This window comes from Psammomys obesus, unplaced genomic scaffold (genome assembly GCF_907164565.1).
Source record: "Psammomys obesus unplaced genomic scaffold, mPsaObe1.curated_primary_1811, whole genome shotgun sequence".
Lineage (NCBI taxonomy): Eukaryota > Metazoa > Chordata > Mammalia > Rodentia > Muridae > Psammomys > Psammomys obesus.
This window is the reverse complement of record NW_026590062.1, coordinates 22,866,488-22,891,140: the sequence shown is the minus strand read 5'-3', so window position 1 is coordinate 22,891,140 and position 24,653 is coordinate 22,866,488. Positions and strand designations below refer to the sequence as shown.

At 49.8% G+C, this 24,653-nt stretch overlaps 2 protein-coding genes across 5 annotated transcripts; one reads left to right on the top strand and one right to left on the bottom strand.

Moving 5' to 3' along the window:
- The first annotated feature begins 1,284 nt into the window (after positions 1 to 1,284).
- Positions 1,285 to 6,249, top strand: Nsun5 (NOP2/Sun RNA methyltransferase 5). Of its 3 annotated transcripts, none has more exons than XM_055605791.1 (10): positions 1,285 to 1,386; positions 1,504 to 1,626; positions 2,639 to 2,813; positions 2,893 to 3,001; positions 3,862 to 4,000; positions 4,093 to 4,208; positions 5,034 to 5,172; positions 5,500 to 5,588; positions 5,663 to 5,806; positions 5,984 to 6,249. In XM_055605791.1, the coding sequence occupies exons 1-10, from the start codon at positions 1,294 to 1,296 to the stop codon at positions 6,090 to 6,092; spliced, it is 1,236 nt and encodes a 411-aa protein (XP_055461766.1). In that variant the 5' UTR covers positions 1,285 to 1,293; the 3' UTR covers positions 6,093 to 6,249. The 3 variants fall into 3 exon arrangements, with proteins under 3 accessions (XP_055461766.1, XP_055461767.1, XP_055461765.1); XM_055605792.1 differs by having other exon boundaries at positions 5,034 to 5,212; positions 5,378 to 5,588; positions 5,663 to 5,798; XM_055605790.1 differs by having other exon boundaries at positions 5,034 to 5,212; positions 5,378 to 5,588.
- Pom121c (POM121 transmembrane nucleoporin C) lies at positions 6,248 to 23,215 on the bottom strand. Of its 2 annotated transcripts, none has more exons than XM_055605788.1 (13): positions 22,596 to 23,215; positions 20,962 to 21,177; positions 20,331 to 20,489; positions 17,650 to 17,730; positions 15,951 to 16,122; positions 14,495 to 14,586; positions 13,784 to 13,875; positions 13,321 to 13,445; positions 13,114 to 13,216; positions 12,412 to 12,585; positions 10,128 to 11,738; positions 8,696 to 8,818; positions 6,248 to 8,213 (listed from the first exon to the last, which is right to left on the bottom strand). In XM_055605788.1, the coding sequence occupies exons 1-13, from the start codon at positions 23,162 to 23,164 to the stop codon at positions 8,116 to 8,118; spliced, it is 3,615 nt and encodes a 1,204-aa protein (XP_055461763.1). In that variant the 5' UTR covers positions 23,165 to 23,215; the 3' UTR covers positions 6,248 to 8,115. The 2 variants fall into 2 exon arrangements, with proteins under 2 accessions (XP_055461763.1, XP_055461764.1); XM_055605789.1 differs by having other exon boundaries at positions 13,784 to 13,857; positions 22,596 to 23,214.
- Positions 23,216 to 24,653: the final 1,438 nt, after the last annotated feature.

The following is a 24,653-nucleotide window of genomic DNA, read 5'->3' as shown; positions in this document are numbered from 1 at the left end:
CATTATTACACTACTATTTTCAATATTTTATTTTTAATTAGGTGTATGTTTGGGGGTGCTGTGCCAGAAGAAGCTATGGGATCCCTGGGAGCGGAGTTCCGAGCAGCCTAACAGGTCGGGGAATAGTACCTTAACATCTAATCACCTCTCAGCCTCGAGTACTGCGATTATTTTGATACATAGTCTCAAGCTAGCCAAAGATTATCTTGGACTCTTTCTTGATCCTCCTGCCTCCACCTCTTGCATGCTGGGATACAGGCATGTGCCATCATGCTTGGTTTATACAGAGACCACAACCAAAGGCTTTCTGCCTGTTAGGCAAAGCCTCTATTGACTGAGTTACACCACCAGCCCTCCTTCTCCCCCTCCTCTTCCTCATCAATGTTGCGTATTGATCCCAGGGATCAATTTGCACCTGCCAGGCAAGTGCTCTGCTCCTAGCGACAATCTCTGCCCTATATACTGTTGAACAGTCTAGTGTATTCTTTTCAGTGCTGGGGGTAGAATCCCCGAGGCCCACCTTTACTAGGTGGGTGCTCAACAGCTCCCAACCCACATTAGCAGACTTACGGCGGGTAATCTACCTCTGAGCCACACCCCAACTCCTCACTGGGTGAGTCTAGGCGGCCCTCTACCATGAACCACACCCGGAGCTCCTCACAGGGGGGGTCCTAAGCAAGTGCTCTACCACCGAGCAACACTTCGAACCTCTCAGATGCTTTATCACTGAACCTTCCACCCTATCATTGGGGGAGGCTGAATCACGGCTGTTAGGAGTTCCAGTCTTTAAAAACTACAAAATAGGGCCGGGCGGAGGGAGGCAGAGGCGGGAGGATCTCTTGAGTTTGAGGCCAGCCTGGTCTACAGAGTGCGGGCAGCCAGAGCTACACAGAGAAACCCAGTCTCGATAAGACACAAAAAAAACAAAACAAAACAAAAAAACTATAAAATAACTACATGGACTTATAAAAAGAAAACAGAATAGCTCTTTTTTTTCTTTTTTAGTCTTTTAAGACAGGGTCTCACTATGTAGCTCTGGATTTCTAGCCTCGAACTCACAGAGATCCCTCTGTCTTTGTCTCCCGCTGGCTAGGATTAAAGGCACGAGCCACCACGCCCGGCTTTAAAATTTCTATTTGGATGCTCAGAATGAAAAGCAACTACCTTCTCCGGAGTCTAATAAAGGCGCGAGCCTTTGGTCTCCGGAAGTCCGGCTGCACTGGCTGTGGCAGGGGCCGCAAAGCCACGCCCAGCTTTGCGACAGCGTCGTAAAGACATTGCGGCTGCGAGAGCATGGGGTTGTATGCCACCGCGGCGGCGGTGCTGGCCGGCGTGGAGCAACGCCAGGGCTCCCTCAAGAGCCTGGTGTATTCCAGCAGCTTCCAGGTAGTGGGCCGCGTGCAGGGAGGAAGGGAGAGAAGGAGGGTTGGGGAGCGGGGCCCTGGCGGGCGGGAGAGGTGGGGCCCGTGTTGGGTGCAGCGCGTCTCCCCCTCTGCCACCCAGAACGTGAAACAGTTGTACGCGCTGGTGTGCGAGACGCAGCGCTACTCGGCCGTGCTGGACGCGGTGATCGCCAGCGCCGGGCTCCTTCGAGCCGAGAAGAAGCTGCGGCCGCACCTGGCCAAGGTGAGTGGCGGCCGGAGGCTGGCACCCGTGCGTACGTCTTGCACCTCTTTTCTGGGATCCGAATTGAGCGGGGACAGGTGTGACCCCACCAGGGGCATTGCATGAAGGGTTGAATAGAACAGGGGCGCAGGGTGATGATGGCAGGGAAGGCTGGGGTCTAGAGCTCTGCTGAACAGGTGGCTCTCGGGGGTAGGGAGGCAGGACACCGCGTTTCAATGCTGAATCTGCTCTCTTCTGTTTATCTGTCTTTCTTTTTGTAATGATGAGCATTGACCCCAGAGTCTCCAGCATGCCAGGGAAGAGGTCTATCACTGAGCTACTAATTCATCATTGGAAGATTCTAGACAGGTGTTATATCCCTGAGCCATGCCCCCAGCCTCTCACTGGGGCACTCTAGACGCGTGCTTGCTGCTCAGCTACAACCCCCATTCCTTCTCTGGTGGATACTAGGCAAGCATTCTACCCTACTGCTGAGCCTTGCTCTGAGTCTATTCAATGATAAATTATACCGATGGTAAGTCTTTAAGCCACACCCTCAGCCCTTCATTTGGAGATTTTAGGCAGGTTCTACTGAGCTACATGTGCCCAGCCTTTGTTATGTTTTTTGAGACAGTCCTGCTAAATTGTTCCAGAAGGTCTTAAATTAGTAACTAAGGTTGATCTTCAACTTATGGCCTCCTCCTCTTTAGACAGGGTTTCTCTGTGTAGTCTAGGTTGCCCTGGAACTCACTTAGGCTGGCCTCGAACTCAGTGATCTGCCTGCCTCTGCCTCCCAAGTGCTGGGATTAAAGGTATGTGCTACCACCACCGGGCTAGCATGTAGTCTTCTTGCTTCCGCATCTGATGTTTGCTGGGATTATAGGCATTTACCCTCACTCCATGCCATTAATTTCTTGTGTGCTCTTGGGCAAGAAAATCCCCTTGACATGACCATCTGGACAGATACTTAATCCTCCCACTGGAGGGTTCTGTGGTGTTAATATTGGTTTTTGTTTGTTTGTTCTCTGTTCAGGTGTTAGTGTATGAATTGCTGCTAGGGAAGGGTTTCCGAGGGGGTGGAGGCCGATGGAAGGCCCTGCTGGGCCGCCATCAGGCAAGGCTCAAGGCCGAGTTGGCCAGGCTCAAGGTTCATCGAGGTGTGAGCCGAAATGAGGACCTGTTGGAAGAGAAATCCAGACCTGGCCAAGGTAAACTGGAGGTTGGTAGGAGGATGATGGCCCTCAGGAGGGGCTTGCCTTCCTTCCCACCCACTGCTGTGGCTTTTAGCCTGCCAGGTGCCTCGGTTCGTGCGTGTGAACACGCTCAAGACCTGCCCTGAGGATGCGATCGATTATTTCAAGAGACAAGGTTTCTCCTACCAGGGCCGGGCTTCCAGGTGAGAGCTGAGCATCCTGTCTGGGTGCCTTCATTTTCCCCTATGTCCAGAGTCTTAAGGCAGTTGGAGTTTACGGAGAGAGACTGGAAGCTAGTGACTGCTTTCTCTAGATGTTCTTCCTACTTTTACAACAACATTTTCCTTCCAAAAAAGATGTTGTTTTAAATGATGCATAAGTATATATGTCTATGTGTGAGTGTGTACATGTTCCTGAAGAGGGCACTAGACCCTCTTGGAGCTGGAGTTACAAGCAGGTGAGCTGCTGAGCTGCTGGACATGGTGCTAGAAAACAGAACTTAGGTCCTTCCTCTGCAAGAGCAGTGTGTATTCCTGACTGCTGAGCCATGTCTCTAGCCCCTCCAGCATTTTTTTCTCTAGCTCAGTTGCTGTCTCCCATCTTTTCAGTGTCCTGTCTAGATCATAGCCTCTTTAGCTGTAAGCCAAGACCCCCTAAGCTGGGTAGTTGTAGCGCAAGCCTTTAGTCTCAGCACTTGGGAGGCAGAGACAGGTGACCTCTATAATTTCGCGGCCAGCCTGGTCCACAAAGTGAGTCCGGGGGCTGGAGAGAGGGCTCAGAGGTTAAGAACACTGACTGCTTTTCCAGAGGTCCTGAGTTCAATTCCCAGCAATGATATGGTGGCTCATATCCATATATAATGAGATCTGGTGCCTTCTTCTGGTGGGCAGGGATACATGCAGACAGAACACTATATAAGTAATAAATAAATCTAAAAAATAGAATTAAAAAAAACCAAAACACCAAAAAACCCAAAGTGAGTCCAGGACAGCCAAGGCTACACAGAGAAACTCTGTCTCCAAAAAGAAAACAAACAAAACCTAACCAGTGGTGTTCCCTGCAGCCTGGAGGACTTGCGAACTCTCAAGGGGCAACATTTTCTTTTGGACCCCTTGTTGCCTGAGCTTCTTGTGTTTCCTGCACAGACAGATATGCATGAGCATCCGCTCTACCATGCTGGACATCTCATCCTGCAGGATAAGGTAGGGAGGACAGGTGGGGGAAGGGGAGGAAGGATGGGAAAGTGACTTCAGGGCTCTGTGTTCACCCAGCTGCCTACTGTCTTCTCTGCTAGGCCAGCTGTCTCCCAGCCATGCTGCTATCACCTCCACCAGGCTCCCATGTCATTGATGCCTGTGCTGCCCCTGGCAACAAGACCAGTTACGTTGCAGCCCTTTTGAAGAATCAGGGGTGAGTGCTGGTGGTAAGCTTTGAGGCAGAGGGAGGGGTGAGGTTGAATCTTGTGCTTTGTAGGGAAAAGTTTCACTGAATGATACAGGTGAGAGGCCCAAGCAGCTCATAGTCCCAAGCCAGGCTACTGGTATGAGACAAAATTCCCTCAGCCCTTGGGGCTCTTTCCAGGCTGGTTGTCTGTGGGAGGGACCTCTGTAGGCCATTTAAATAAGTTGTGTCCCAGCTTTTTGGTTTTGGGTGGTAGTATACTGGGGATTGAATCCTCAAAGCCTTATACATACTAGGTGAGCACTCTACCAGAGCCATGCCCACAGCTCCTCACTGGGAGATTCTAGGCAGGTGCTCTACCACTGAGCCCCACCCCAGCACCTTACTAGGGAATTCTAGGCAGGTGCTCTACACTGATCTACAGCCCCTCACTGGGGAATTCTAGGCAGGGGCTTTACCACTGAGCCACACCCCAGCCCCTCACTGGGAGATTCTAGGTAAGCCCTCTATTACTGAGCCACATCCCCAGACCTGTGTGCTGATTTAGCCTACATTATGGTTTGATGGTATCTGTGGGCCTCCATGCCCCATAAATTTTCAGTTCAGAAGCTGGCAAAATGGCTCAGTGAGCACTTGCTGCTCTTCCAGAGGACCCGAGTTCAGTACTCGGCACCCGTGTCAGGTGGCTCACAACATCTGTTAACTCTAGCTCCTTGGGTTCCAACATCCTTTTCTGGCGCACACAGGCACCTGCACTCATGTGGCACACAGACACTTAGAAGTCTTAATTGAAAAGAATTTCTCAGTTCATTCTGCCCCTGCTCTTTTCCCCAGGAAGATCTTTGCTTTCGACCAGGATGCTAAGCGGCTGGCGGCCATGGCTACCTTGTTGGCTCGGGCTGGGGTCTCTTGCTGCGAGATAGCAGAGAAGGACTTCCTGACAGTTTCTCCCTCTGACCAGCGTTACAGCCAGGTCCAGTACATCTTGCTGGATCCTTCCTGTAGTGGTTCTGGTGAGATGGGGACAGGGTGGCTGTGGTCATAGTCCCACAGTAACTTGGATGCTGAAGGCTACCATTTAGTGTTGATATTACCTGTGACTACAGGCTAATGCTCTCATCTATAAAATGGGGATTCTGTTGGGAAATGGCTTCATAACTGCAGCTCCTTCTCCATAGGTATGCTGAGCCGGCAGCTGGAGGAACAGGGAGGGGCCACACCTAGCAAGGAGCGCCTGCAGGCCTTGGCAGGGTTCCAGCAGCGGGCTCTGTGCCACGCACTCACCTTCCCCTCTCTGCAGCGCCTAGTCTACTCCACATGTTCCCTTTCCCAAGAAGAGAATGAAGACGTGGTCCAAGAGGCTCTACAGCAGAACCTGGGGACCTTCAGGTAACGGTGTCCTTAGGATCTGAGAGGTCACAGGCTGCTCCTCACCAGGGTCTAAGTCCTTTCCTTCTTTACAGATTGGCTCCTGTCCTACCGGACTGGCCTCACCGAGGTCTGAGTACCTTTCCAGGGTCTGAACACTGCCTCCGGGCTTCCCCAGAGACCACGCTCACTGGTGGCTTCTTCATTGCTGTGTTTGAACGGGGAGATGTAGTGCCAAGGTGAGTGAGAAGCTATGCTCGTTTTTGTTGAGGCAGAGTCCATGTGACCCTCGTCAGCCTAGAACTATGTAGGTAGACCAGGCTGGCCTCAAACTCTCTCAAAAGATCTGCCTCTGCCTCCTGAGCTAGAATTAAAGTAGCGCTTCACACCTGCTAACCTCTGGCCTTTTCTTACAGCCCAGTCCCACAGGCCAAAGCAGCAGCCCCAGAACCTCTCAGCCAAGCACCAAAGAGAAAGAGAAGATGCAAAGTAGCAGCTGGTGCCAGCACGCAGCCAGGCACATAGTGCTGTGAGCCCTCCAGCGAACAAAACCATCCTCACCATGGAAACCCTGCCCCTCTGGGAAAGGGAGATGATGTCCTAGCACTGTGGGTCTCTCCTGGACACAGTTCTACCAGTCAAGAGTTCTTTGTGTCACAAATAAAGAGCAGACTCAGATCTATGACAGATCACAGTTTTATTTTTAATGACATAAGCAAGAACAATCTCAAATTCATACTAAAAATCTCAGCTACACTCACAGGAACTCAGTCTGTGGTGGGAAGCCCCAGCCTCCCTGTCCCTGTCCAGCGTGAGCACGGACAAATGTGCTCACACACCAAGGCTATGCCAGGACGCCTCTTCAGGAGCCCTGGATACAGGCCTGCTGTGGAGCTGAGGTAATTCGCTCAGACTGAATTTCAGGGAGGCCCCTTCCTTACCTGAGGCATAGGCAGAGGCTTCCTGTGCAGACCCCTACCCATCCCTATCCTCACAGGCATTTGGGACTTGAGGTTCAGCTCTTTCCCAGCTCCACACAACCCCAAGTTTAACGCTGCCACAAAACATTCAACCCAGTCACAAAGGGAAGGGGTAGTTACAGCTACATCACATTGTTTATACGACAGTCCAGAAGAAGCTCTGCCCCCTCAGGAGAGCTGCTGGGGAGTTATGAGCCCCTCCTTCACACAGGCATAACTACACCTAATTCCTACTATTCAATAGCATTTATACTTAACCACCTCAGTGAACCAAGCTTGAAGGAATTTAAAAGGCAATTTAGCTTAAATATAAAAATAAATTTTTATTTTGTTAAAAAAATGTTTAAATATTTTTTTTTTTTTTTTTAATTTAGACACACGCATTCATACTTCTCCCAAAAAGGATGGACATGGCAGCCAGGCTCTGGGGCCTAAGGGCGTGGTTTTGGAAAGAGACAGATACAACTACGGGCCCCTAAGTGTGGCCATTAATCTAGAACTCCAAACACGGGCTGAAGACGCCCTTGCCTGGAGTAGGATATGTCGGGGAGGACCAACAGAGGGAAGTCTTTGCTCCTAATAGGCTCGTCCCCTGGGCTGCCAGCCCTTAAGTCAAAACACTATTGAGAATTCAGGAGTCAGCACGGTGCCTGTCACGCGGTGCCACTTTCAGCATTCAATTAGCTAGGCCCAGGAGGGCCCAGGCGACATTAAGTCCGGCATTTTCAACATGCCGCCACACATACAATTCAATTCTTCCTCCAAACTCGATTCAAGGAGCAACACACATTAACATCAGACAAACAAGGTACAAGGCTTGGAAAATACAATCCCAAGGAGGCAAAGTGGCCCATGGGGTGTGGGCAGGTGAAGAGGCAGCTAGAAGCGGTGGTGAGTGGTCTGCTTGCTCCAGGACTTCCTGGAGCAAACTTCTCCCCTGGCCCTACCAGGCTAACAGTCTTGAGCCACCAACCTTTTAGAGGTTGGACTGGCAGAGGGCTGGAGATGAAATGGACTTGGCAGAAGAGGCAGAGCAGGGCACACTGGGGTCTCCAAGGCAAAGCAAGATTCACTGCCATTTAAAAGAAATGAATCTCTCAGAGGACTGGTGAAGGACAAAGCAGCAAGAAATAGGGAGAGACTGAAAGAACCAGAGGAAGAGAACCACTTCTTATGGCCAAGCAAAGCGTAGGGACATTCTGTTTCCCCCAATCCCATCCAATGTATACTAGGGATCCAAGTGGGTGCCAGGCACTCTCCAGCAGAGATGGCGCTCAAGGCAAGGGGAAGGCCGCCTAGGTTACACTAAACAAGCGCTGGGGCAGCAGGAGGACGATATGTACAGCTGTTTCTTCAGTTCTCCAGCCTCACCAGTGTGACTGTTCAAGTACAGTGTCGGGCTTCTGCCCCTCCTGGGGCAACCTCTAGAACAGAAAGGGCCAGGCTGCCATTTCTGCCCTGCTGATGGGCTGGGTTTGCTATGGAATTTGAAGGGTCAGAGGCTCTTCCTAGCAGGTGCTGAGGTCCAGTTTCGGGCAAGGGCTAGGGGAGTGGAGACAAGAGGCAGGCTACTTCTTGCGCGTATGCTGCCTTCGGGCCTGAAGTCTCTGTCGAGCCCCTGGGGTCTTGGATCCAGCGCCAATGGAAAATGAAGGAGCTGCTGATCCTAGAAAGAGTTGACAAGACAGTATCAGGGCAGCTGCCACCACAGAAAATATGCTGGTGCCTTGCTCTAGGAAGTCAAGTCAACAGCAGAAGCCTAGGTTTTCCACTAGGGCTTCTGAGGCTGTTGGCAGCCCTCACAGTTCTTGGCTACAGAGGTGGCCTCTTCCAAAAGACCCAACCTAGCATTGACATAGCAGTTCAAAACTACAATTCCAATTCCAGAGGATCTGACACCCTTACACAGATAACATGCAGAAAAACACCAATGCACATAAAAACAAATGTCTTAAAAACAACAACAACAACAACAACAAAAAAACATAGAACACCAGCACTTGGCTTCCCAAACACTTGAGTTTCCTGAGACGACTCAATTCTGCTGTCCTCCCCTGGACCCTGAGGGCCAGCAACCTGCTATTCTTGAATGAGCACTCCTCATCCAAGGGACAGAGGTGTCATGCTGGCAACAGACTGGCTGCTTACCAAAAGGTACGACTCCAACAAAGCCTGGGGCAGGTGTTGAAGAGGCCCCAAATGAGAGGCTGTTGCCTGCAGTGCCTACTCCAGGAGCAGGGGCACTCTGCCCAAAAGTGGGTGTGGATGTGCCTAGAGGGGAGAGACAGAAAAGTTGCAGAGACTAGACTGGTATCAGGCCTATCACCCAGAACCCAGTGCTGATGAAGCTGGCCTCTGCCACCCCTCCATTGTATAACATGGGGCTGTCAGGTTAACCCAGCCCTGCCCCTTCCCTCTCCTGCTGCAGGGTCCCTAATCTTCCCAGGATGCCCTATGGGAATGGCCCCCAGCTTGTGTGCAATTATCTCAGGGCTGCCTAGCTCTGTCATGCTTCCAGACTCCTTCTCTCCCCTCCTACTTAAACAACACCCATTTTCTTCTGCTTTTTTTGAGACTGGCTCTTCTGCTAGGTAGCCCAGGCTGACTTGGAACTCTCCAACCTCCTACCCAAGCCTAAGTGCTGGGATGACAGACACGCACCACCACACTCAGCCCAACTCCTGAGGTTCAGAAGTCCAGGCTCTTAGGAACAGTCCTTTACAGTGTCACCTGTCAATCATTCCTTTGTTTTTTCCCCACAAAGGACTCTCAAGGGCCTGGAGCTGGTTACTTTGGACAGACTGACCAGTGAGTCCATGGGATCCGCTGACCTCCACACATCCAGCACTGACATTACTGGTACACACTGCCACACCAAACTCTTGAGGACGGGGGACTGGACTCAGATCCTTATATGCAAGCATCAAGTCATCTTGCCCGTCCTCTGCTCGTGAACCCACTGTTCCCGCTTCTGCTGCTATGCCCGGATACCACCCTCCCCTGCAGCGGATGGATGCCTATCACCGTAGCAATTGGGGGGCTGAAATAGGAAGATCTTGAATTTGAGGCAGCCTGGGTTGCAGTAAGAAACCGTATCAAACACATTCTTTCCTTCTTCCTCAAAGGCTTAAGGGAGGCTGCAGAGATAGCTCAGTAGTTCCAGAGAACCTAAGTTCAATTCCCAACATCCACAAGGCGACTTGTAGGTCCCAGGAGACATAACACCCTCTTGTAGCTGCTATGGGCATTAGCACACGTGTGGTATATAGACATACATGCAAGCAAAAGACCCATACACATACACTTTTAAGCTTTTTACAAAGTTTGTGTACATGTATGTGTGTGTGCAGGGCAATGCCTGTGGAGGCCAGGGGGCAGCAGATACCTTGAGGCTGCAGCTATAGGCAGCTGACAGCCATTTGATATGGGTGCTAGAACTGAATTTGAGTTCTTTCACCCACTGAGTCCTTTCTCTAGCCCTTCAAAAACCTTTTTTCATCATTAACTAGCTTGAATCATCAGCTGGCCTATAACAATGTAGACGGTTATGCATGAACCCTTACCATGTTGCCAATCTTACCTCCAAAGACAGATTTGCTTTCGGGCGTACTGCCTATACTGAAGGCGAAAGGTGAGCTCTGGCTGGGTGTGCCCAGGGTGTTCTGACTCAGGCTCCCCCCAAAGGAGGTGGTGGTGCCCGTGGTCCCACTCTGTCCAGATCCAAAGCTGAAAGTCCCAGAGGTGGAGCTGGTGCCTGGGGTAGCACTGAGCCCAAAGCCTCCACTGCCAGCTGGAGCTGCTGAGCCACTGAATGTGAATGGGGATGGAGTAGAGCTGCCAAATAAAGAGCTGCTGCTCCCGCTGTTGGTTGTCTGAGTAGTGGCACCAAAGCCAGACGTGGTGGCTGAACCGAAGGAAAACACTGATGTAGTGCTACCAAAAGCTGGCTGTGAGCTGGCAGGGGTACCAAAGGTGGAGGCTGTGGCTTTCAACCCACCAAAGGCCGGTGGTGCAGCACTGCCAAAGGTGGCTGGTGCTGGAGTTGCTGATGGGGCTGAGGCTACAGAATTGCCAAAAGTGAAAGAACTGCCAAAGCTTGGGGCAAGCACTGGCTTGGTGGTCCCCTCAGTAGCTCCAAATGTGGGCTGTGGGTTGGCTCCAGGGTAGGCTGGGAGTGCAGGCTTGGCACTAGAGCTAAAGGGAATGTTGAAGGTGGGGGTAACAGTGTTGCTGAAGGTCAGCGTGGGCTGGCTGGTGGTGGCAGGGGCCGAAGTGGAAGTGGTGATAGTGCTGCCAAAGCCACTGAAGCCAGTGCCACTACTGTTGCTGGCCGCTGTCTGGACAGAGCTGGCAAGGGACTGGCTAAAGGAGGTGCCTGCTACAGATGATGCTGGGGCAGGCTTGCCAAACTGGAAGATGGAGGCCAGGGCTGGGGAGGAGCTGGCAGCAGTGACAGGGGGCACTCCCCCGAACATAAGTGGCTGGGAGGTGGAAGTCATGGTACCACTGGCAGTGCTAGCCATAGTGTTCAATCCAAAGCCAAACACAGGCTTTGGGGCAGAAGCTGTGGTGCCAGAGGCCACCGTGGAGGTGGCAGTGCCCAGGCCAGTGAAGAGAGGGGCTGATGTGGCTGGAGCAGTGGCTGGAGCAGTTGTCTGCTTCAGGGAGAAGGGAGCTGATAGGGGCATGGCTGTAACTGACTCCAAGCAGTTAAAAATGGGCTTGAATGTGGGAGCAGTGGTGCTGGCTGTCGTAGGGAGGGTGGTGCTGGAGGAAACTGTGGTAGCTGAGGAGCTAGCTGGCAAGGGGCTGTCACTCTCACTTTTAGGTGTAGCCGGAAAAATGGGCTTAAACATGGGAGAAGCACAAGCTGGGCCGGGAAGAGAGGCAAGGGAGGAAGAACTGGCAGGTGGACTCAGCATCCCAAACAGCATGCTAGGCTTTGCGGGGGAGGAGAGAGCTGAGGAGGCTGGGGTGCTGACAGGCTGCTCAGCCTGAGGGACTCCGGGGGACTTGGTATCAGCGAGTGGTGTTGCAGATGAAGCAGGGGCCAGCCCCAGGAAGGTGGCTGTAGGTTTGGAGTCTGAGGAGGTGCTGGTCAGGGCCCCTGTCAATGGTGAGACTAGAGGGTCCAGGAGGCCAGGTGTCTTCGGAGGTGAAGGGGCTGCAGTTATTGCTGTCTCAGCAAGTTCTGCAAAGAAAAGGAAGTGAGGTGAGGCCTGAGGATGTTTGAAGGTGGCACTCAGAATGCTTGCATCTTCCAGCACCACCACTGTACCAGGGGCTCAAGACGTTTCAACTCCCACAGATTCCAGGAAAGACAGACGGGAAAAGCTGGGGGAGCCTAACTGGGCTGCATGTGTGGTCACGAAGGGAAATGCCGTATGTGCAACTCTGACGTCTTACTTTTACTTACGCACATGTGCCAACCCATCCAATAAAGTCCTATCATGTTTACCAACCCAGCAAAGCAGTCTTTGCCTGAGCCCTGAGAGCTGCATCACCATGCTTACACTCTAGTGCAGCTTCATAGGTTGTATCCATGTGCAGAAGCATGAAGGCCTGAGGTTCACCAGCCTTACCCAGGAAGGGATTTCAGTTATTCTAGGCTTGAGGTCTAGAAAGCTACACCTTACGGGATGGATCTTGTCATATTGCAGATACCTCCCAAGGAAGACATCATTCTCATTTATCGATGACAAAGCCTCAGAGCAGCTAGGGCAGCTGGCTTTGAAGCATGCTCTCAGTATGACAGCCTGCCTTCCTATGTTTCCAGACCAGGACATTCTGAAGCCCAGAACTGACTGGCTCACACTCCCTTCAAGTCAAAAGCCCGTCATCCCAGGGCAGACTGCCCTGCTTACCTGAGGATGGTGGGGCTGGAGAGTCCTGCATCTTCTTCAAGCTCTCCAACAGTGGGTCAGAGCTGGGAGCGGGGAGGGAGGCCAGGGATGCAGCAGGCCCCGCAGTCAGCAGGTTAAAAGTGAAGGGAGGATTGGCGGCAGGTGGGGTGTCAGTGGCCGAGGTGGAGGCATCACCTGGGGAGGAGAGACAGCTTTTTACATCGGACTTCCTTCCACAGCAAAGGTACAGGAAACTCAGAGCCCCAAATGCTTCCCTCACCGGTTGACACACCTCAGAAGACCCAAGCAGGTTTCTCGGAGAAGAACAAACAAGGGAAGCTGGGGGTTGCGGGTGGCACATGGCCTGTGCTCCAGCACAGGAATGTATACAGGAGGACCATCAACATGAAACTAACCTGAGTTAGACAGTAACTCTACTTTCACAAATAAAACAAAGCTTCCACATCCCATGGAAAAGTATTGGTGACAACTACTTGGTAGTAAGACTCCTGGTGAAATCAGGAGAAAAAAATTCCAAGATCTGGTCGTGGTAGCGCACATCTCGGGAGGCCGAAACAGCCTTGCATAACGAGACTGGAGACTGAATGGAAAGTCAAGTACTCTACAACTTCCCTTCCAAGGGAAAAAGTCCAAAAGATACAAACGTGTGTAGCCCTTTTGGAGTGTCTGTCCCCTGGAGCATGCTGCGCTCTGAATCCTTACCAGTCTTGTCCTCCAAGATGGTGTTAAACCACTGCAGTGAGGCTTTCCTCTCCATGTCCAGGTCTTCAGCAGTGATGGGATAACCAAGCTCAGGAGGTGGAGGCTGCCCAAGACAACAGAGGTAGGTCAGACTGACCTCCAGAAGCTGGACAAACCTGCTCCCAGAGCCCCTGAGACTAAGAGCTGAAAGGGAAGGACTAGACATACCAGGGTCAGCTGGTCCCCTCGCCGGGAAGGCAGCAACTGAATTTTGCGTTTTCGTTGCCCTGAGCTGCCAGGCGTGGGTGGAGAAGTCCACAAACTCTGCTGCTTCCCAGTGGCTGTATCTGTAACTACAGAAAGAAATATGGAATTGCTGACCTCCCCTCACCTTCAGGACAGGAAGGTTTTGTTGGAAGACACTGTTTTTGCTGTGTGAGTAGCCTGTAAGTATATGCAATGTCATTCCAAAGGAGCACACAACTGCTTCTGGTACAGCTGTGACCCCATTCCCCAGAGCCCGACACTGAGCCCATGCCTGCCAGCCCTCACATTCTGCGCTGGACTGTGTGCTGCCTTTCCCTTCCTACACTAGACCTACTAAGACTTTCTTCCGTGCCCCACATAGAGCAAAACTTTGTTACCTTCCACCGTAGATGCCACCCTCAGTCCCCATGGCCTCTTCACTTACCCTTTTCTCCTGGGGACTCCTTGTCTGACACCACGGGAGCTGAAGAACTGGAATGGTGACATGGCTCCTCCTCTCTGGGGATCATGAAAAGGCTGGATTTTGTTTGGGAAGACTGCCTGGGGGCTGCATGGCACCTCCCTCCCTCCCTCCCTCCCTCTTACATGGCCAGTGTCTAGACAGGCCATGGCTTTGCTTCTCGTATCACAGTTCTTGTAGAAATGAAGGTGGGCAGCTGACAGAGCCATACGCAACCCACCTTTAATCTGCAAGCCTTACTCAGAGCCTACCAAGTCCAGGGCCCAGATTGCAACTTCAGGCTCTAACAACAGTTTAGTGCTGGAAGCTAGGAGTGACACTGGTGAGAAAGCAGGCCTGTGACGGGCAGGGCGGAAAAAAAAAAAAAAAAAAGGCAGACACAGAAAGACCTGATTCCCGAGGAAGCAGAGCTCCAGTGAAGGGTGAACTGATTGGAGCCAGGGACTCAGGTCCCTGCTGACCCGGTCCACTCTGCACTCCACTCCCACTGGAGTATGGGACAGAGAAGGGACCCAGCTTAGACTGTGGGTCAGGGGAACAACTCTAGAAGGTACTTTGCTGCTCTTTTAGGGATTGACTCTTTGGTTGGCCAAGTCACAGTCAACACAACAGCTAGTCCCTGTTAAGCCCCAATCCCCTGTCCATACAAAGTGACCACTAGTAAATGCTGAGTACCTTGTTTTCTTGGCTGGCCTCTCTGGTGTCTGGGAGCGGGAAGAGGCTGGGCTGGAAAAGGGGGAAGAGGCAGAAGCACTCCTCTTCCACAGCTGCAAGTCGAGCGGAGTAACACATCTTAGACTACTACTGATGACATGACTGACTACTTAAGACAAGATATTCTGAATAGGCCAGGCATGGTGATGTGATGTATGCCTTTACTTCCAGCACTGAAGAGGCAGAGGCAGGTGATTTCTCTGAGTTTAAGGCCAGCCTGATCTATATAGTGAGTTCAAGGATAGCCAGGGTTATGTAGAGACTCTCAAAAAACCAACTAACCAGACAACCAACCAACACACTCAAAGAAAAACCTTTTTTGAGAGGCTGGATAAATGCTTCAGTGGTTGAGAAACACCTGCTGCTCTTGCAGAGGACCTGGGTTTGGTTCTCAGCACCCATCCCCAAGACTCATAAGTACTGTGACCCTATTTCTAGGAGATCGGATGCGTTCTGGCCTCTGTGGGCACCTGTGTGTATATGGTACCCCTAAACTCACACAAGATTGAATAAGAAAAAAATTAATATATATATATATGTATATATATATATATATATACATACATATATATGTATATATATATATATACATACATATATATGTATATATATATTATATATTATATTGAGTCCTTGTCTCACTGCATAGCCCTGGTTGCAATTCACTATGTAGATGAGGCTGGTCTCAAGTTAAAGTATGCCACCACAACCCACAAAATAATAAATGCTAAAAATTAAAAAACAAAACAAATAAATATCATTTATAGTAAAAAACACATTCTGTATTTTCGCAGATTCTGACATACAATCAGAATCAGCTTAGGCATATTAAAAAAATACAAGCTGGGCATGGTGGTGCATGCCTGAAACCTAGTACTTAGGCAACAGAGGCAAGAGAATCACTACAAGTTCAAGCCCACCCTGAGAGGTACTCAAGCCCCATGGAAGGCAGGGTACCCGAGCCCTTGTCTCAAAAACAAAGCCAAACAGAAAGGATGACTGATTCACCTGCACAAGCCTGTGTGGTGCTTGTGTCAATGACACTATTTAGGCTCAAGCTTGCCTGACAGCAGAGCTGCCTGGCTTCTCAACCTATCGGTGCTAACTCTAAAAAAGCATGGTGACTACTTCATGTTTCAAAATGTGCACTAAATTCTAACCGCCTATAAATCTCATCTATACGCCAAACTGAGCAAACCCTTTAACTGCATCAGTACCACTTACTGTACCATCTTTTGTTGGTCCCTCTGCAGTAACAACTCCATTTGTACCAGGTTTGCTTTCTGGTCACTCCCACTGATCTATGTTTTATTTCATTTGCTATTTAAGGCTTTATATTCCTGTTAGCCTAGAGACCAGTCCAATGCAAGGCAAAAGAGGGTGTTCTGCATGATTTGCTCAGGGCCTTGAGACATACCTTTGCGATACCACGGGTGGAGCTGTAGGAGCTGGTGATGGCATTGCGGCTGGAGCTGGGGATGCCTCCTGTGCATGTACTAGTCATGGAGCTCAGAGAGGAGGTGCGAGACCGTTTGTTCAAGTGGTCATCTGAGCTTTGGGAAGCCAGACTTCTCTTCAGGGAGCCAGGCCTAAAAGAAAAGAAAAAGTAGACATACTACTGAAGGTGTGTTCTTCTAGGATTTCATCCATGGTTCCAACACACTTTTCTGAATAAGCCTGAAGGAGACCATAACGTTCTGCATGGGCACCGTCAGCACAGGACATGGCTGCCCATATCCAACAAAGTGACTGGGTAAAGCAGAACATGGGAAACACAAACTGGAACCCAAAGAGCAGAGCAGAAGATGCCTGAGGCTGGACGAAAGGGTTATACCTTGATGACTTCATGGGGAAAACAATTTAACATCTGTCAATGATCCTTCAATAAAGCTTTTCAAAGAAAAGCACAATTAAGCACTAACCACAGTCCTGAGCCTCCAACCCAAAAGAAGTCTCTCATCATCGGCCTGTGCTACCTAACCCTGCTATAGTATGGTCCCCTTGTCATCTCCCAGGGCAACCCACATCAACCACAAACCAGTTCGTGACACTACAGCGGAATGCATTGCTTTCACCTGTGCATTCTGTCTGCAGCAACGCCAGTCAGTTGCTCCACTCCTTTCACACAACACCACTTGAGTTTTGGGGAACCATCACCTTAGGTAGCTCCTAGATACCTCTGTTTCCTCGACACTATCCTTTAGACTGGAGACTTTAAAGCTCCTCACCACCACCACCCTTTCACCCGTTTCAGGCCCTTTTCCATCTTGGTGGTCCACATTTGTGCATGTCTCCCACAGTGCAGTACAGGGAGCAGAAGGCAAGGAACCTCTGCCCCTTCCACAACACAATCTCAACCCAAGGTATCAATATTTAGTATTCACCTGAAATTTCATACTACAACATTCTATGCGTTGCAGAAGCCTTGTGATCCTCTGTGAAGGATCAACTATAGCATCTGAGTGAAGTGGAGTAAGACACAAGAACAACTACTAGACACCTACTTATTGATTTACTTGGTGGTTTACTCAGAGCACTGTTGTACTGCCCAGTGCTAAGCATCCGCTTCACTTGCTACTTGGAACAGAATGACCTGGAGAAACAAGGCATTTTCTGTAACAACCTGAACACAAAAGCTTACACCTGTCAACTATAATATATGTCTTTAAAACAACCTGACTGCCACATATGCTTCTATAAAATCTCACTTGCTTGCTCATACCACCTTGTGGTTTTACAGTATGAGAATATAAACTGGGCCCAAGAGCAAGGTCTTTCAGGAGCTGTCCTGGCTTCAGTCCACTAGTGACTACATCTCTCTTCTACTCTCATAGGTGTCAAGAGTGTTTATTCTAAAAAGAGTACCACAATATTAGCATTATATATATATATATATGTCATTAAACACAGGTTTCATTCATATTAATGGAAAAACATGAAAAGAAATTGAGGGAAAAGTATCTAATCATGGCAAATTAGTCAAAATACACCTTCAGATTTAAGGGTGTTAACTGGACACAATGCAGGCAGCAAAGAAAAAAAAACCGACAGGGCCCCAGATGTCAAAACATACTTTTGTAAGCAGGTAGTATTTCATTACCAAAGATTTCACTTACTTAGGCACAAACGCAGCAGGGACTCCATTGGCCACAAGGGGCTCGAACGCTGAATGGCCGCTCCCACTGCTATCATGGCGCCTGTGGTAAACAAAAGTCCTCCGTGAAATATTGTGCCTGTTCTCCCAACACCTTTAAGCATTCCCTGGACTCCACAGTGTGATCAAGCTGTGGTCTGACTTCCACGTGCAAACCAACTCATATACAAACATATAAATAACGTAAAGACAACTGAAAGCATTTCTTCTTATTCCTGGGGCCCAGCATTACCTCTGTAGAGTATACATTTCACACAAAACAACAAAGCTTGTCTCAAACCACTCAGTTCTGGAAAGCACATTACTCTAAGATTGTCCTGCTACCTAAGAAGCAGGAGCAGCAAAAAGCCTCACCTGTTTTCAGGGGCATCACAAGAAGGGAAAAAAATTGAATCAAATTGTTATTCTGCTGCCCCCCCCCCCCCCCCCATAAAACCCAGCAGAACTTATTTAATAAGGCTGTATTTGAACTTCCAATCCTCTGGATCATCCTCCACAGCCCTGGGATTATGAGTGCTGGCTACCATGCCTGGCAGGATTTATCAGTTTTTAGTGGCTGACTTTATATTAAGATATTACAATCATAAATTTAGCTACATCATAACTAGCAGTTCACATACACCCAGTGTTCCAGACATGTTAGGAACCTCTACATTACACATATGGCACACATGATACCAGTGATCACTGCTAAATTCTAATTAGTGGGAATACTGAAGCCTCAGCTACAGGTGCACCGGAGAACATGAGAAACCTACCTGGAGGGCAACGGTTGTCACTGCCTGCCTGGCTATGCAGCATTAGCACAGCTGCTTACTTCCCTCATCTATAATTCCTCTAATGCACCACTGATTAAGATTTCCCTAAGTAGTGTGGAGCACGGCAACGCACATTTGTAACCCCAGCATTTGGGAGGTTATGGCAGAATGATTTTGAATTCTAGTCTAGCCTAGGCTATACACCAAATTCAAGCCAGCCTGTGCTACTAAACAATCTCATAAAAATGTCAAGAACAAAATCTCCTTCACTTCATTTTGTCATCCAGTATCAGAAATGGGCAGTATAAAATCTGCCAGCTCTGAAGAGTCCAGGCAAAGGGGACAAGGGTTATTCTTCCTAGGCGTGTGGCCCACTGTCTTCTAAAACAGCTGTTAATCATCACACCAAGAGAATGCCTCATTATTCCTAACACTATTTCCAATCGTCAAACACTTACAATTTGTAATTACCTTAACCACTTAAACAGTTTGTAGTGGCACATAGAGTGGAGACCACCCTCAAGTTCCAGGCCAGCCTGATCTAGATAGCAAGCACTAGACCAGGGCTACAGAGCAAACCCTGTGTCAGTAACCCCATCCTAGACAAATGCAGTGGGGGCTGGAGAGTGTAGCAGGTGGGTGTAGGTAAGGTGCCTGCCATCAAGCCTGATGACTTAATGATCTGGGCCCACTCGGTGGAAGGAGAGCCGACTCCTCCAAGTTGTTCTCTGGCCTCCACATACCTTCTCTGCCACGTGTGTACCCCTACAAATAAATGAATACAACTTAATTTTAAAATGTCAGAAATTGGAGCTGGACAAATGGCTCTGTAGTTTAGCACTGGCTGTTCTTGTGAAAGACTCAGGGTCAATTCCCAGCACCCACACAGTGGCTTCGAGGTATCCAAAACTCCAGTTTCAGGAGTTCTGAACCTCCACACTTCACAAAGACACCAAGCACTTAAACATATCTTAAAAGCCAGGCTTGGTGGCATAAGCCTTAATCCCAGCACTCAGAAGACAGAGGAAGGCGAATCTGAGTTTGAGGCCAGCCTGGTCTACAAAGAGAGTTCCAGGGCAACCAGGGCTGTTACACGGAGAAACCCTGTCTCAAAAATCGAAACTAAAAATATCTTAAACACACACTTGTATACATATACTATACACACGTATTTGTATATATGTGTTCACACAGAGACGCAGACATTTGTTTGCCTCAAAAGTCCCAAGTAAGGGCTGGCACACAATAGGTGCTTGATAAGCAATTGTTAAATTTTAAAAAATAGTGGAGGGCTGGGTGTGTGGTGCAGTGCTATAGAACTTGCCTAGAGTCCTCCAGGAAGGCACCAGGGGTTGTGGCTTGGCGGATGAGCACTTGTATAACATGTAGCAGGCCCTATGTCCCATCCCAGGACCACAAACAAAACCAAAAAAAAAAAAAAAAAAAAAAAGGTCCTGTATCTCCTAATGAGCATCTTTAAGCTTCCCTTTCTACAATCAGAAAGCTGTTTTTGCCATTCCTACTAAGCTCTTATATAATACAAGAAATTGGTTCTGCCTATCACTGACAGACCTCCTATGCTTTGCCTTTCCTGGAACAAGCACTTCTTTCAGCAATACTAGCACACTTAGCCATAAACAGAACAACACAACTGGGGTGGGGTGGAGGACTTTGTGTATTTAGTCTTGAAAAAAGTAACAGATCTGTACCCCCGTCTGATGGCCGGTCACACATGCAGAAAATTCCAGCATTTGGGAGGCAAGAGGACGCAGGAGTTCAAGGCCAGCTTGGGTTGTAGAGCCTCTGTACTTTCATGGTAATCACCAATACAATAAATTCTCCAGACTCCACCGGGGAAGGCAAAGTACTCTACTGGGACCATTACCTTCTCTTGTTTTCCTGGCCATCAAGGTGTAGTTGCTCTTCTTCCTCCACGGTCCTTTTCTTCTTTTCCTTGAGGGCACTCAGCACAGTCTCCTTTGCACAAGGGTCCGGGGCATTACTTGATGGTGAAGACAGTGTCGTGTTGAGTATCTGCTCTGGCCTATAATGAAAGGCTATTTGAACTACCATGTCAGAACAGAGGCCAACAAGCAAGACCTTAGCTCATGTGTAAAACTATCATGGTTAGTAAGCAAGCATAGTGGCTTATGCCTGTAATCCCAAAAGTAAACAGCAGGCAAATCTTCCTGGGTTTGGGGCCAGTCTGGGCTACATAGCCAATTTCAGGCCAGCCTTGTCTATGAATAGTGTGTGTGTGTGTGTGTGTGTGTGTGTGTTTAGAAATGGCTCGGTAATTAAGAGTTGCACAATCACAAGGACTGAGATCCCAGCACCCACAAAAAATCCAGGCATCCTACAAGCCCCTGTGAATTCAGCTCCAAGGGAAAAAGGAGACAGCTGGAGCTTTATCAGCTAGACCAAAGAAACATGAGCCTCAGGTACAGGGAGGGACTCTGGCTTGAAAGGAAAAAAATAAGAGCAATAAAGACCCTCACACACACACTCATACTTACATTGGTGAGCGAAGTAGCTTGCTGTCTGGAGGGGCAATCCTCACTGTCACTGGGCTGCACACCATCCTCGAATTCCGTGCAGATAGCACGGCCTTCTTGTGACTGCCATTCCAGCACACTGTTGGCAATGCCCCAAGCAAGGAATACTGGGCCTGCTGAATGGGATATCGTCTTCGGGGTGTTATAATAAACCGACTGGATAAAGACCCAAAATCTCTGTAGAGAACAGGAGACAGATGATGGAACCATAGTATCTTAAAAGAACCTCAAATTCAACTGACTGCAGAAACAAGAGGCATTGATACTTCTTTCCCAAAGAGTATCAACCTTTTTTTCCTTTTTTGGTTTTTTGAGACAGGGTTTCTCTGTGTAGCACTGGCTGTCTGAGAACTCGCCTGTCCGAGATCTCACTCTGTAGACAAGGATGGCCTTGAACTCAGAGATGCCCCTGCCTCTGGCTCTGGGATTAAGGTGTTGTGTCACCATAGCCCAGCTCCTCCTCTTTTTTATTTTTTTGGCAGTGCAAGTAATGAAACCCAGGGGCATGTGCATGTTAGAGAAATCACTCTATGACACTAACAGCTCAGATCTTAAATCTTTCTAAGCAACAGGAATCATAGCATTTTTATGGTAAATTCCTCCCATTCCATCCAACGACAGAAAATACCAGTTGTTTAATGGCTATCTCTACCATGGACTTCAACAAATTAAGAGGGAAACTGAAAACCTTGCTTTTAAGTAGAAATAGGATGTGCTCATGAAAACTAGTAAAAAAGAAGCAGATGTAATTTCCATTACATTATATAAAATGTCAGTATCTGGAATATAACCGCATAGGTACTTCAGAGCAAAACCACATGGGGATGGGGTGTGTAGGGACAGTTTTTGTTTTGTTTTTCAAATTTTCTGCACTAAATCACAGGTATTTACCTCAACGAAGCACACTTATCGGGGCCAGTGAAATGGCTGAGTGCTAAAAGCGCTTGCTACCAAGCCCGAGGACCTGAGGTCCATCTCAGAGACCCACATGGTGGAAGGAGAAAAATTACTCCAGTAAGCTGTCCTCTGAACTCTACATGCATATGAAATTGGGAAAAAAATGCTTTTATCTAGAATCTAGGCTGAGTGTGTCAGAGCACACCTGTAATACCAGCAATTAATATATGGAGGCAAGAGTTTGAGCAGTCCAGTCATCCTCACCTACAGAGTATGAGCTCAAGAGACAGTACAAGCTACTTAAGATCCTGTCTCAAAAAAACCAACCACCACTAGAGAATAGGCAGAGTGCTTCCCTACTATGGATGAAGTTCTGGGTTTGATCCCAGCACCATACAACCTGATACACTCCTCATCCAGAAGGTGAAGGCAGGAGGATGAGGAGTTTAAGAACAGTCTCAAACAAAGAAATGGTTTGAGACATGACAGCCTAGGCCACCAAACATCCTACCTTAAAAAAAGAGAAAGGAAAAAGACAGGAGAGTAATGAAAAACGAGAAGGGGGGTGGGAATAAAGAGAAAGAAAAGAAAGGGAAAAGGCAAAGTAACGAGAAAGGGAAGGGAAAATCGGATTTCCAGGGCAAGCCCGAGGTTAAAGTCGCAGCCACACAGACCTTGGGAAGATCGCCCTGGCTTACCGGTGGGGCGGCCTCCGGGAGGGTCGCAAAAGCGGGGTGGGGAGCGCGGGATACACATGGTGGACTCGCTGGGCCGCCGAAGTCGGCGGCGGGGAGCGTGAGAGTGGGCGGCGGCCCGGCCTGTCCTTAGGGTCCTGCGCGACGGCAGGCTGGGGCGGGCCGGGCTTGCCCAGGTAGCTGCCCATGAGTAGGAGCTCGGCGGGATCGGGGCCTCCAGGCGGGCTGCGGGGCTCACAGAGGCTACCGTTGACTGCCGACTTGGCCGGAGGCGGCGAGGCGTAGAGCACGGGCCGCGGGGGACGGCGCGAGTCGCGCACGAACGAGGACAGGCCCCGCGAGCTGCGGGGTTCGCGGCTCAGGCCCCACCAGGCCGCGCTCGCCCCCACGGCCAGCCAGGCCAGCGCGGCCGCCGCGGGCACCAGGTAGAGCGCAAGGCCGAGCAGCGCTAGGCCGAGTGCCGCGGCGCCCGCCGGTCCTCCGCAGCCGCGAGCCCGGCCCCGGCCCTCCCGGACGCCCAACGGGGGCCGCCGCCGCTCGCCTCCGCCAGCCGCCGCAGCAGCCGGAGACATCGCGGCTCCGCGCCGCGGGGCGACTTAAATATCCCAGGGTACACCGCGCCGCGCGCCGCCGCTTACGTCACTGTCCCCGACGCCGCGCCGGGTGAAAGGGGAAGTGCGGCGGCGAGGCGGACCAGGCCCGAGAGCCTTGTTTTGGGAAGTGTGCGGGCTCCGGTAGGCGTGGTGGTGCACGCCTTTAACCTCAGAACGCAGCAGGCGGAGGCAAGAGGATCCCTGTGAGTTTGAGGCCAGCCTGGTTCACAAAGAGACACATGCATAGGGACAAAAATTCTGTCTCAAGACAAAAAAATAAAAAAAGTACAGCCGGTTCTGACGCTCGAGGTTTTCCCCTCGTGTACTGTATTAGAGCCGCGTTAGAAACCAGGGCACGAGTCCGGAGTGGTGGCACGCGCTTGTAATCTTGGCATTTGGGAGGTAAAGGGAGGAGGAGGGAGGATCGAGTTCTAGGTCAACCTGGGCCTTGTAGCGAGACCGTCCTCCTCCTCAATCAAAACTGGATCAGCCAGACCCTGTAGAGAAAACGCCAGTCAGGCCCAGCGTGGGGGCTCCCTGTTAATCCCAGCGAGATCAGCCTGGTCTACACAGCGAGGTCTACACAGCGAGGTCAAGGCCAGCCGGAGCTACACAGTGAGACCCTGTCTCAACACATAAATTTGTTTTCTTATGTGTTTTGCCTGAATGTATGCTGGGATTAGTGCGCTAACACATCTGACTTGTTCATTTGTGTACGTACGCGTGTGTATGCACACACGTATGCAAGCATGTATGGATGCATATGCACATACATGGAGGTTAGAGGTCAACAGCAAGTGTCTTTGCCAGTCACACTGCCTCTTATTTTTGACACACGGTCTCTCACTGAACCCATAGCCCACCAACTTGGCTAGGCTGGCTGGCTGGTCAAAAAGACCCAAGATCTTTTTGTGTGTACCTCAGTGCTGGGATTACAGGTTTTAATTGCTGTGCCCAGGTTTTGCGCGAATGCTCTAAACTTAGATCTGGTTCATTCTAAATTCATCTTCCCAGTCGTCCTTTTTTTTTTTTTTTTTGCTTTCTTTTTATTTATTTATTTATTTATTTATTTATTTATTTATTTATTTATTTATTTATTTTCTTTTTGGTTACATTTTGTTAACTCTGTGTCCCAGCTGTATCCCGCTCCCTCATTCCCTCCCCAACCTCACACTCCCTCCCTGGTCTCCTCCCTGCCCCTTTCCAAGTCCCCTGATAGGGGAGGACCTCCTCCCCTTTCATCTGACCCTGTTTTATCAGGTATCTTCAGGGCTGGCTGCAAAGTCCTCCTCTGTGGCCTAACAGACTGCTCCTCCCCTTGGGGGGGGGGGGTGTCAAAGAGCCTGCCCTTGAGATCCTGTTAGAAATAGTCCGTGTTCCCCTTACTTTGGAAAACTACTTGGTTACTGAGCTACCACAGGCCACATCCGAGCAGAAGTTCTAGGTTATATCCATAGATGGTCCTTGG

Bases quoted from the DNA above. Each gene is read 5' to 3' on its own strand.
- Nsun5 (XM_055605792.1), top strand. From the start codon at position 1,294: ATGGGGTTGTATGCCACCGCGGCGGCGGTGCTGGCCGGCGTGGAGCAA. The intron at 1,387-1,503 runs GTAGTGGGCCGC...TCTGCCACCCAG, and splicing joins TGTATTCCAGCAGCTTCCAG to AACGTGAAACAGTTGTACGC. The intron at 3,002-3,861 runs GTGAGAGCTGAG...TGTTCCCTGCAG, and splicing joins TACCAGGGCCGGGCTTCCAG to CCTGGAGGACTTGCGAACTC.
- Pom121c (XM_055605788.1), bottom strand. From the start codon at position 23,164: ATGTCTCCGGCTGCTGCGGCGGCTGGCGGAGGCGAGCGGCGGCGGCCC. The intron at 16,123-17,649 runs GTAAGTGAAATC...CTTTTCTTTTAG, and splicing joins CCTGCTGCGTTTGTGCCTAA to GCCTGGCTCCCTGAAGAGAA. The intron at 8,214-8,695 runs GTAAGCAGCCAG...AACTCTTTCTAG, and splicing joins TGTTGGAGTCGTACCTTTTG to GATCAGCAGCTCCTTCATTT.